The 13,077-nt window shown below is 44.6% G+C and overlaps 1 protein-coding gene across 3 annotated transcripts in view; it reads left to right on the forward strand.

Moving 5' to 3' along the window:
• LOC6559222 (protein prickle) overlaps nucleotides 1-12,664 on the forward strand; it is a 68,056-nt gene extending 55,392 nt beyond the window's left edge. For 2 of the 3 annotated variants that reach the window (XM_032735206.2, XM_032735205.1), the window contains exons 2-5: nucleotides 5,803-6,364; nucleotides 8,093-8,206; nucleotides 9,634-10,041; nucleotides 10,124-12,664. In XM_032735206.2, coding sequence (XP_032591097.1) covers nucleotides 5,803-6,364; nucleotides 8,093-8,206; nucleotides 9,634-10,041; nucleotides 10,124-12,019 — 2,980 coding nt within the window. In that variant the 3' untranslated portion in view covers nucleotides 12,020-12,664. The remainder of the gene's footprint in view (nucleotides 1-5,802; nucleotides 6,365-8,092; nucleotides 8,207-9,633; nucleotides 10,042-10,123) is intronic. The other variant, XM_001986685.2, reaches the window with a different exon arrangement.
• The last annotated feature ends 413 nt before the right edge of the window (nucleotides 12,665-13,077 follow it).

A 13,077-nucleotide genomic window follows, 5' to 3' on the forward strand; every position in this document is an offset into this window, starting at 1 on the left:
CAAGTTCATAGACCAAAGACAACGACCGTTGCTGGAATTGGTGAAGCTGGATGTTGGATGCTGCTGGTTGCCTCTAGCCGTAGGCCTGTTTGGACCTGGACTTGGACTTGTACTTGGAGTTGGTTCTAGCCACACACCGACTAAGAGACATAAAGTGAAAGACCTGTGCCTCGAAAGGAACCTTCAATCAGTTAGCGATCCGAAACAAATGCGTTTCAATTTTGATGAATTTACAGAGAGTTAAAAATTAATTAGAAGCTGGCAAACAGCTTTTTGTTGCTGTTGCTGAAGCAATAATAACGCTGCGAATCAATTACCATGCTCTCTACATTATTGCCAGTTATGTCAGCGATTCTTCTCCAGTCACTCTGCGCACCAAATTTGCATTGATGATGTAATTTCACAGCACACACAGAGACACAAAGACTCTGACAGTAGAGAAGAGAGGGACATCGTAGCGACCAAGTTGAGTTAAGTGCAGCTAACACACAACAACGCTCCCTACATTTTCCGGCTGAGTTCTGTTCTGAAACCTGCTTTTGTTTCCAGCTAACACTTCTGGGCCTCAACGGTTGAAGTGTTGTGGCATCTTTGCTTCGATGTTTGCCGCGCAGCAACAACAGCACATAAGCGCAGCAGCACAGACACAGTCTCAGGCACAAATTACTGGCATAGTTGTTGCTGTTGAAGCAGCTGTGAAAATTTGCACGCTTACAAAACAATTTTCGTTGCCGTTAGCAGAGCAGAAAGCCAAAGCAAAATGTTGCAGCAACCATTTGCCGCCTGTAAATGTTGGCGACAACAACAATAACAAAAAGAGCAGCAACAACATTAATTGGTCATCAGCTTTGTTACCAAAAGATAAGCAAACAATTTGTTCTCGCTGGCTTTTGACTTGAAAGTCCAGCTGCTCCGACGCCTCCACCTCCTCCTTCTGTTCTACCAAGCGGCGGCTCCTCCCCTTCGTCTTGCTTAGCGGATTTGGTGTGAAAATTCATGTTGTGATGTGCAGAAATTATGCAATTATTTTGCTAATGCGCGACTTTCTAAATTGAGCATACATATTAACAGATGGCTTTCATTTACAGTTAGTCATTTAATTGATTTCAAAATGTGTGTGTATACATGTGTGTGTGTTTGCAATTAGTGACACTTGGCGTATGCGCAATAAATGCAGTGCCTGGCCACACGCAGTCGGAGAATGGGTCCCAGCATGGGCTCTGCTGTTGCAGCCGACATTCTTAATCAACTTTTAGCTGCAAAAATAAAAAACAAGAAGAAAAGAACAACAACAACAACACCAACAGCAACGTAGAATGTTTGCCAGCCACAAGCAGAGTACGAGTCACTGCCAAAGTCAATAAAAATGTCAACACGCCAAATGTCATGTTGACAGCGGCAGACAGCGACTGAAGCAAAGAGCTGGGGGCTTCAGCTTGGAGCTGGTGCTAGACACAATGGGGCAGCTGGGAAGGAGAGACAGGAGAAGGAGCAGTAGGAGTCCCGCCGGGGCTTAGACGCTGTTACGTGTGTTCCTCCATGTTTGCCATAAAGTTTACGGCTACTTTTATTGGCAATTCAAAAATCGTTTATGACAATCGCACTAGTTGTGAGTTTGCTGCATGGGTTTTAATAAAGCCTTGAGCAGCTACTACTACTTGCAGGATTTTATTTAACTTTTTCTTATTGGTGTTGCTAACATACCATGGACAATTTAATTTAGTACATATGGCCTTATTACATTAAATGGAAGACCATTAAAACATTTTGCACGTTTTGTTGGAAAAAAGAGTTAATTGGTACTAAAGACTTTTTAATAAGACTTTCACAATAAAAGTCGCCTTAAGCTATTTAAAAGCATGCATCAAACAGTGTGTTTATATGTATATTTATGTTAAAATAGTATTGATTTTTCTTAAGCAAAGTACAGGATATTTTGCTGCCGACTATTGCCTGCTAAATGTGTAGCCTGAAAAACAATAAAACGCTGCAGCCGCTGCTGGTCGCAGGAGTCTCGAATAAGCCTGGACAATAATTATTGTAGTTGTTTTTGTTGATTTGTCGGAGTCATCGTAAAACTTCCTAAACAAGTCTCAATGGTAAAATTCCAGCAACGAATATCGGCATTTAAGGGACAACCTGTCGGTTCAACGGTTGGTCGGTCGCTTAATTTGCTGGAGGAGAGAGAGAGGGAGGGTTGGTTGGTTAGAATTGAACCAAATGCTATGGAAAACTATTAGTGGAAACTTTCGCCTGCCTTCGGGCATTAACCCAAATATGTTGGCCCAGCTAACCGCACAAAGTGACAGCCAATTGTTGCTCTTGTTGCTGTTGGCCATGGCTCAGATCTTTCGGCTGAGACGCGACTTTGCAATTTGTCAACGCATTTGCTATGGCGTATATAATGATCATTCATTTAGATGCCAGTCACCAGATAAGCGGCCCTGCTAAATATAGTACAATGGGCGATCTCCTCGGCCTGAAAGCTATAAGTATAATGTAGAGATGGTGAGTGCTTGAGCTGATGAAGCCGCCACTTGACACGGTCGTGCAGCTGCAAGAAGCACAAGAAGAGGAAGAGGAACAAGAAACAAAGTCGCGGTTTATCAATGGCAACGCTTTGAACTAGTTTTAGGGCGCGAAAGCATGAGCCTAGAGAGAAGTGGCAAACCAAGTGGTTGAAACCAGTTTTCGCTTTGTTATTCATTTTTGTACCCTTGCCATGGGTAATACTATTTGAATGTGAAGTGTGTAACTCATTGGAAGAAAACACTTCGTAAAAAGTGTACATATTATTGATCAGCACTACCATTTACGAGTGAATCCCTCATTTGTAAAGTTATCCTGATTAAAATTGGCATGTATTCGTATTTTTGCTGCTGACAGTAGGACATCGGTCTGAAAGTGTATGTAATCTTCGTCGCTCCTAGGATCTCAGTTATTTCTTGTTTTTAAATTTCTTATTTTTTGGTTCAATGACTGCCAAAGTGAGCCTCAGCATGAACCCTTCTTTTCCACTGCTGCTCCTGTAAATGTTGCTTCTTCCTCCTCGTCATTTTATGCTTTGGCAATGCAAATACAAATATTGGCAACAGCTGCCCGCAGGCCAAAGTGCCCGCATTTATTTTACACACACTCATAACCCAAGGGTATTTCCACAATAAAAGTCGCTTTTTTATGGCAACAATCAGCTTAGCAACATGTTGCTGGGCAACATTGCTGCGCCACATACGCAAATTTGTGCGTGTTTGCTGTGCGTTTGACCAGTTCTGCTATCGTCTGCCACTTTCCATTTTCGAAGCCTGTGACTGCTAGCCTTAATGGCTTAATAAACCTAGTCGCTGGCACTACAAATTGAAACTTGGCCAACAATTGCTGGCCAATTTTACGCAATTCGCTGCAGTCAACAATAAATTTGCAAATTGCTCAAATGCTGAAATGCCGCGCGAATGAAAAGAAATGCAGGTCGCCAACAGGCATACAACCCAACCAACTGACCGCACAATAAATTCAAAAGACTTCAACTGCAGCTCTGTGCTCCAGCTGCAGTCTCCTATCATTTTTTCCAAATGCGCTGCAACAAATTTTGTGTTTAGGCACAGTTTTTGTGCAATGTGCAATGTGCCATTTGGTTCGCTATTCATTTGTGTACAGCACTACAGCCATTTGCGTTCGGTCCAGTACGGTCGGTACGATACGGTCCCCAGTTGCCGTCTGCAGTCTCCTGCCAGCCGTTTGTTTGGCTTGTAATTTGAGTTTGAATGCGGCTGATTTGACAGCAGCCAACACTTTTAGCTACCCGCCGTTGGCATCTGTCTCCAGCTGTGAATGCAACGGCAATGGCAACGTCGACTGCACGTGCATTGGATACCCTTTTTGGTAAATCCCACGCCCGCAACTCGACGTCACGCATTCTTCCATTCCTCCATTGGGGACAGCGTTTTGCGCTTTAAAATGCAAATGTCGACGCTCCATAAAACAATGGCTGAAACTACATTTTAGCTTGGTTTACTGGCGGACAAAGTCGAAAAATCTGCGCAATTAATTTACGGGGCAAACCGCAGCAACCGCTCGCACCACTCGCACCACCATTATGCCACCACCTCGGACAATATTGACACATCAGCAACTGCGCTGAAGTCAGCGAACTAGAAATGGAATTGCAATCGCTAAAGCGGATGCGGAAACAAAAAGAATGAATTTGCCTGGTTAAATCATCACGGACATCAAAACAAAAAAACAAAAAAAAAACAAAAACAACAAAAGGGCGGCCACATTGTTTTGATAAAACGCCCGCATGAGCACACAGAGACACTCACAAATACACTCACATACGTACGATGCATGAATATATCCAAGCAGTACCACAGAGCCGGTTACGCCCATCAGCCCATCAGCCCCATCCAACTCCGGCCAACGGAGTCGCAGCTACAGTTACATATGCGCAGACAATGCACAGTTATCCTTTGATAGCTACAACAACTGCAAAAACAACTGGCATGAAATGGTGCGTGCTGCGGTTGATATAAGGCGAGCCTCAAATCCCCTACAATTGAAATCTGCGGTCGCTTTAGTATTTTAGTACATAAATTCTGTTTTTCTATTCTATATTTGTCATCCTTGAAGATATTCGATATTATTAACTAACACAGAGAGTTGTTTTGCTGATTTATTGTTGTGCTGGGTCAAATACTTGCAAATGTTTTAAAACAATTTTTCAATTCAATCAACACTTATTATTAAATACAATAATATTTTTAATATTGTTTTACTCTACGCTTATTAATAATCAAGCAGCAATTGAAAGCAATTCGTTTTGTTTGAATATTGTGCCTCGAAAATAATATTTTAATTAAAAAATTAATTTAAAAATCAAACAAGATCACTTGTGTCCGATTGTAACGTACTTTTAATTGATTCCAGTATTTTGGCTGAACTTTTTAAATTTCTCATCAGTTAATTTTTAGTAATATACTGCAATAAATATTAATTATATTGCATGTGAACTCTACAAAATGTTTAAAATTAAGCCGAACGTTTTACATATGTACAGAGAACTTTACAGCTTTGGATAGCTCCTCAATACCAGCATAATAGCAATACCAACACATACATACACAAATTCATTCACACAGATAAACAGTCAAAAGTCCGCCAGTGCTGTTTGCAGTGCATTCGGGACGCTGCTAGGATAACAATGTCAGGCGTACAACAAAATGACAAACAGCGACAGCCCAAGGGCCCGGAAAGCAGACAACAGCAAAAACATTCAAACATGTATATATACACACATACATATATATATATGTATATATATCAGACAACAACGACAACATGAGCTGTCGATTTATTTGTGTAAACGCTGTGAAGCGTACTTGTATTTTCATTTTGATGTACAATCCTTTTTTTATGGCGTCGCATAAAAAACAAACTAAAATTGACAGCTTGTTTAAAATGAAAAAATAGAGTAAATACGAATGTATGTAAAATAAATAGACATGTACATATATCAAGTGCAAGACCACATACAACCAATGATTTACAAAGGAATAAAAGCATAATCATATTGCATGTGGTTTTATAATGCATTGAAAATATGATTTGGGCATGTCCACGAAAGGTTTAAATCATTTTGTTACAACAGCACAATTTCCCAGACCACGTCGAAACCTTTAACCCGCCATGTAATAGCCGCAAAAATGTTAATTGAGTTTAAATTTGCCACGCCACAAAAATTCCAATAACTAAAGGCCATACTGATTCTCACACTCACTATCTCTCCCCTCTCTCTTTATGTTGCAGGCCCATAAGTCGCACGCCGCTGACGCAGATCTCCTATCTGCAGAAGATACCTACGCTGCCGCGCCACTTCTCGCCGAGTCAAGGCACCCTGCCGCCACAGGCGCTGGGCAACCTCGGACTGCCCAGTAGCTCCTCGGCAAGCGCTTTGTATGCGGCACAGAATGCGGGCATGTTGCCGACATCGCCGCTGCCGCTGCAACGTCATCAGCAATACTTGCCGCCGCATCATCAACAGCTGCCGATGCTGCCGCCCGGACAAGCTGCTGCCGCACAGTATTCACCCGCCGCATCGGGCTGTTCCTCGAATGCAAAGTACACAAATTCAACACAGCAACATCTACATGCGCATCAGCAGCATCATCAGCTGTCGCCGGCGCTTTCGACACCGTCGCCCCCTTCGCTGCTGCATCATCCGTCGGTCAACTGCTCGACGGTAGCGGCACATGCACCCTTTCTCGCCGGTCCTCACATGGATATTCAGCGACAGTCGCATTCAGACGACGACAGCGGCTGTGCGCTTGAGGAGTACACTTGGGTGCCGCCTGGCCTGCGACCGGATCAGGTGAGTCGATGTCGCCAAGCCTCTTGGGATATTTCAGATTTGTGATTCGTGATTTGTGCTCTGCGATAAGCTGTTGGCATTGTGCCCAACTTGACTTATTGTGCGTGATTTTGTCACTAAATCGCAAACGGCCAAGGCTAAGAGGTGCTGCTATGTCAGTCCATAAATCAACCAGTTTCTTCTCAGTGTTAAACTGATAGCAGATGCACGCCTCGCGGCGCTTCTGGCTGCACTCCGCGATTGAGTCTTGGGTATCTGAAGTCTGCTTAGCGTGTGGGCCATTCTGTACAGCGCTAGTTGTCTGCATATATATTCGAAATTAGATTGCGTTAATAAAAGTAACTCTGCACAACTTCTGCCCACATTGGTTGCAGCTGTTTTTCCTATACTTGTTAGCCATTTCTCAAATGCGACTTTTATGGCCAATCCAATGCGCGTATTGCACAAAAAAAAAAGAATACAACCACACACTGGTAACATTTCAAACGATTTTTTCAATTATTTTTTTGGCTAGCGTTAACGCCACATAAATTATTTGCGTAAAATATGCGACAATGCCAAATAAATCTTGCGCAATCTTTTCCAGCGGCTGCGGCGCCCAGAAGTGCGCTACTAACATTTTTTAGGGCATTTTTTTATTTAGCCTGCACTAACATCAGTTAGAGGTCGGGGCCAAGCCCATGAGGCGACAGCGACTCTTTGACTTGCAGCCTCAGCCTCAGTCCAAAATGCATTGGATCGCGTTAATCCCGCTCAAACTGACACCGCTGCCTATCACATGTCTCGCAGTCAGCCGTTGAAATACCCTGTAGGCTTTGACGTGCCTCAAAAGGGGCATATTCAAGTAAAGCAACTTGTGTGCCAAAGAGAAAGAAGTTAACAAATACATAAGCAATATAGATTTGGCGTCAGCACTGTTTAAAATACGAACACATAATAGGTTACTCTAATCCTATAAACAGGGTATACTTTCATTCAGGCACTGTCAACTAAAGCAGTCTTGCTTTGCTTTTTTGTGTCGTGCTATCATTGCCATTGCCATTGCCATTGCCATATTGTATTTTTGGCAAACGCTACAAACAGAATTGAAAATTTATTTACAGCCATTTACGTTGACGCAGCATAAGCCATGTGTCAGTCAGGCAGTCAGTCAGTCTAGTCCAGTCCGTCCAGTCAGTCCAGTCGGTACAGTCAGACCAGCAGACGCTTGCCAGTTGGCTGCTGTCGTCTTCGACTGAGAGCCGGTTGTTGGGCTATTGGTCATTTGTTGGCAGATCGCATGCTTAAATTTTACGCCAATCGGCGCACTTGAAAAAAAAACACGCTGGTAAAAACGTGGCCAATAAACTGAGTAGCTGAGCGGCTTAGAAGTTGACCGAGGCAGCACGTTGCGCACCTTTCAACCTGGCCAAAATGCCAAATCAACGTAATAAAATCAAAAATCTTTAGGCAGCAACCTGCTGTGCAGTCAGTCGCAGCATTTGACAGCCCAACTGTGCTGCTGCTGCCCCGTACGTGATCATGTCGTTCTTGTTGTTGCTGATGATGATGATGATGATTGAGTGAAGGAGATTTGCCTTAACCCTTTTTGCATTTAGTTGAGCTTAGGCTTACTCTCTGCTCCAGCTGCATTCCACTCCAGTACTCATCCTACTCAAATCTCAAACATTTTCTTTCGTTTTTCGTTTTTTGTTTTTTGACTTACTTGTTATTTTTGGTTTTTTGCAGGTTCGCTTGTACTTTTCGCAAATACCCGACGACAAAGTGCCATACGTCAACAGTCCCGGAGAGCAGTATCGTGTGCGACAATTGCTGCATCAACTGCCGCCGCATGATAACGAGGTGAGTGTGTCCCAGTGTATCCCACTGTATATATCTGTGTGTATCTATCCACTGTGCTGCTGCAGTCCCTGGGGTGACACTGGCCCTGCACTGTCAATTTCGTGGTATTTATTCAAATGTGTGCGCATTTTATCGTGATTGAATGGCCTCGTGTCCTCGCAACGACAACTCGAATTACGGCAACGGCATATCAAAGTCAATGCCAGCGATTTTCCCACACATTCCATGCCCCTGGTTGTTCTTGTTGTTGTTATTGTTATTCCTGAGCCTTTTAATTAATCAAGGAAACAAGTGCAACTAACTGAACTGGCACCCTGACAAAAACCACAAGGCTACGATGAAAACTGCAAAAAAAAAGCAATCAAATATAAAAACTTGGAAAACGAACTTAGCATTGCCGAAGATCAAATAGTCTTCCAAACAAATTTTGTTGAAGAGTGCCAAGCATTTTTTACATGGTTGGTGAGGAAATACAATAAAAAATTACTTATATTTTCCAATTTAAGTTAAATGTCATTCATAACAGAAAGCTTTAAAGCCAATAGCTGCGCTTTTGACCAATCATTTCACTGGCAGAAAACTGATCAAGCTTTACAAAAATAGGCACCTGTATTAAGTTCTCTAAAATATATTTAAACTGACCGTTAAGTTAAGATCAAATTTCTCACAGAACTATCAATTTTTGGGGTATACATGTCTTTCTCAATTTATTACGCATTCAATGTCACAATTAGAGTACCCTCCCAATAGGGTATCAAAACAACGTTGAGCGGATTCCCACAGCTGAGCGGTTAGAGATATCAGTTACCATTTGAGCATTTTAGCATTTACCACTCTGAACCACCGCCACTAACTGAGGGTTGCCATGTTAACGACCAGTATCAGAGAGCTGGCCAGACTTTAGTAGTGGTTGTGAGTGCGTGTGTCTGTTGCTGTTTGCGAAATGCCCAAGTTCCATGCCGAAAGTCAAATCAAATTGTGAGCTGGGGCCAACAAAAAAGAGGCAGCCCAAAAAATTTGCATACAACACAAACGAGAGATGCTGACCGCAAGCGACCAACTTGGGTAGGTGGAGAAGGAGGAGCAGCAGTTAAACTAGAAGATATCCCAGCAGAAGTAGCAGTTGATGGGGAGCATTGGATGGCTGCCCATAGCTACCGTTCGCTGTCTGCGGTTGTCTGCCCAACCCACTGACTGGCCACTCGAGCTGAAGCTTTAGCTGTTGTTGCAGACAAACAATCTGCCCCAGCGTTTACTTCTTGGAAAGATCACTCGAGGCAGCAGAAGCAGCAGTAGTTTACCTGCCCACCATCAACTTGAACATATGATTTGCCTGTCTCTCTCTCTCTCTCTCTCTCTCTTTCACTGTCTGTCTCTCTGTCTCCATGGGTGTTTCATAACAAACGGTTCTTCTTCTGTCATTTCAGGTTCGTTACTGTCACTCACTGACGGATGAGGAACGCAAGGAGCTGCGTCTGTTTTCCACACAGCGCAAACGTGATGCACTCGGTCGCGGCAATGTCCGACAGCTGATGAGCGCACGTCCCTGCGATGGTGTAAGTACATATAGAGTCCCCTACCCCGACTTCATATACCAAATTACCAAATCTGGAAATACACTTTTTTCTCAGTGCGATGAGCTGATATCCACTGGCGACATTGCCGTCTTCGCCACACGCTTGGGTCCCAATGCCAGCTGGCATCCGGGGTGTTTTACGTGCTGCATCTGCCGCGAGCTGCTCGTGGATCTCATCTACTTCCATCGCGATGGACGCATGTATTGTGGGCGCCATCATGCCGAGACACTCAAGCCACGCTGCTCCGCTTGCGATGAGGTAATTTCCTTAACCCTATTCACGCTCTTTGCCTTTGACAAAGTTTACTGTAACTTTCTTACACTTGAAAAAAACTACATAGATAATCCTGGCGGATGAGTGCACGGAGGCGGAAGGACGTGCCTGGCACATGAATCACTTTGCCTGCCACGAGTGCGACAAACAGCTCGGAGGTCAGCGTTACATAATGCGCGAGGGCAAACCCTATTGTCTGCTGTGCTTTGATGCCATGTTTGCCGAGTATTGCGACTATTGCGGCGAAGCGATTGGCGTCGATCAGGGCCAGATGAGCCACGATGGGCAGCATTGGCATGCCACCGATGAGTGTTTCTCATGCAACACATGTCGCTGTTCATTGCTGGGTCGCGCTTTTTTGCCGCGCCGTGGCGCCATCTATTGTTCGATAGCCTGCAGCAAAGGTGAGCCACCAACGCCGTCGGATAGCTCCGGCACGGGCATGTACACGACGCCCACGCCGCCGGCGCAGCGAGTGCGAACGCAGCAGCAGGCGCGAATCCCGAGCAGCCACGCATCCAGCTCGCCGCCCATGTCACCGCAGCAGCAGCAACAACATCAGGCCAGCTTCAATCAGGCGATGTACCAACTGCAGAGTCAGCAACTGGCCGCAGCAGGCGTTGCTTCCACCTCCGACTCGGATGCGGGCGTTGTCAAGGATCTGGAGAGGAGTGGCCACAATGTTGCTAGTGCCAGCGGCGGCGGTGACTTTACCGACTTCTCCAGTTCACAGAATATGTCACCCTTGAATTCACCCGGTGAATTCCAGCCGCATCTGATGCCCAAGCCCATGGAGCTGCAGCGCGATGGCGTCTACAATTTTAATGAGATGGCCACCAATTTGGATGCAGCGTGGCCGGCCAAGCCCCCGCTGGGTGCCACCCACAGCTATCAGTTGCAGCGGCAGCTGCAGCAGGTCTCCAAGCTGGAGAACTCCATTACCTCCAGCATGCCAGAACTGGGCCTGGCCAACGCCCAGCATCTCCCACACTTTGCCCAACAACTGCCGGCTCCGCCAATGCACGCCTCTGTGCAGCAGTTCCACGCATCGCAACACGAGTATGCGGACATTATGCATCCACCGTTGCCGCCGCCACCACTGACGACAGCCGTCGGAGAGCTGCCCGAGCTGCCCACACCCAATCTGAGTGTTGCTTCGACGGCACTGCCGCCGGAGCTGATGGGTTCGCCGACGCATTCAGCTGGCGATTGCTCTTTGAATACGCCGTTGTCCACGCATTCGGCAACGCAGCCGGCCACACATCCCGTTTCTATACTCAGCGGCGCCAGCTCCTCCTCGCCGATGAGCGGTGAGCCCAGCAAGAAGAAGGGCGTCCGCTTCGAGGGCATTCCTGATACGTTGCCGCGATCACGCAGCTACTCCGGCAACGGAGCCGGCACCAGCGGTGGCGAGAGGGAAAGAGATAGAGACCGTGATAGAGATAGGGACAGGGATCGGGATCGAGAACGAGAACGGGATGGCAATCGTCATGGGCATGGGCATAACTCGCGTAGACGTCGTCGTCGCAAGTCATCGTCGGGTCATCATCATCGCAGTGGAAGCGGTCATCGATCGCATTCCACAACCAGAGCGGACACGTATGCACCCGCCCAGCCGTTGTCCTCCTCCTACCAGGGAACACCCTCGCTGCTTCAGGCAACTACGCCAGCTGAGGCGCCTCACAAGTCACCCAGACGTGAAAGGGAACGGGAACGGGAAAGGGAGCGAGATCGGGATCGGGAGCGTGTGCGCGATGAATCTGAGGAATCGGATGTGTGCTCCACATGCTCATCGAGCTCATCCAGCTCCGAGGATTATATGATGATGTATCAACTGCCCCAGCGGCGACACTATGGTGGCGTACGCGTTAGCTATGTGCCCAATGATGCGCTGGCCTACGATCGCAAAAGGAAGCCCTCTGAGATGTCCAACGACAAGGACAAAAACTGCATCATTTCGTGATGCTGTAAGCCGGCGGGCATTTTAATTACGTGCTGATTGCGCATTGGGTTGTAAATAAATGAAGCGCCGCCAGCGATAAATGCTAACGAAGCAGCAGCCACCTGGTGGTCATCAATTTTCCACATATATTACATACTCATACTAATGCAGAGCTGAGAGCAAAACTCATATCCCGCACTTTTACAAAGCAATAAAGTTCAACTTGAGATTTAAGGCGTCGAGTTAAGGAATTGGTAATTACAAAATGCAACAATTACAATATATGAAAACCTCGACTGGGTTTCTCAATACTGTTCCAAATATATAGTTCATCCCTAGTTATGTGAATTAAACTAAACGAAGTACTATATTACTACTTGATATGCTTATATTTTTTATACAAATAACAATATACAATATATATATACATAAATTAGCTATGATAACTATTTATAATGCAAGAGAACTATATACATAACTAAGCATACAATAATATACGCATACCACATACACATATACAGATTTGTATTTATTGAATCTAAGTTTTATGCAGCAACTATTTACAAACAATACTTTTAATTGACTAGCATTTGTTTAAGTAGGAAAACCGATGCGATATAATTTGGCTAAAACAAAAATCTTACAATAATTCTACATTAAGGCCTAATTTGTACGAAACCATATGAATAAAGAGTTCAAAGAAAACATTATTTTCAATTAAAGAACTAAGGGGAAAGGTTTGGAAATTAATCTCAATTTACTTCTACGAATATATACAACATCGAGTAATGGTGCTCAAGCTCCTGGACTTTCATCTCAATATTAATCTAGTAAGCAATCAAAGTTTAGTTAATTAGCTATCGAAATATTAAAAATTGATTTGCATGATTTTATGTAGTCATCAAAGATTCTCTGGTCACTAACTTATACAATAGTCCTTAAAATATATAAATAGGTTTATATATTTTATAACTCTGGAATTTCCTTTCCAGTAGTCTTAATTTTATACAGGCCTCATATCGATTCACAGCAGTTTGCTTTGCCGATTAAGCTTTGCCCTTCCTTGCTTTTGATTTAAA

Source organism: Drosophila grimshawi, unplaced genomic scaffold, assembly GCF_018153295.1.
Source record: "Drosophila grimshawi isolate 15287-2541.00 unplaced genomic scaffold, ASM1815329v1 contig_1367, whole genome shotgun sequence".
NCBI classification, from domain to species: Eukaryota; Metazoa; Arthropoda; class Insecta; order Diptera; family Drosophilidae; genus Drosophila; species Drosophila grimshawi.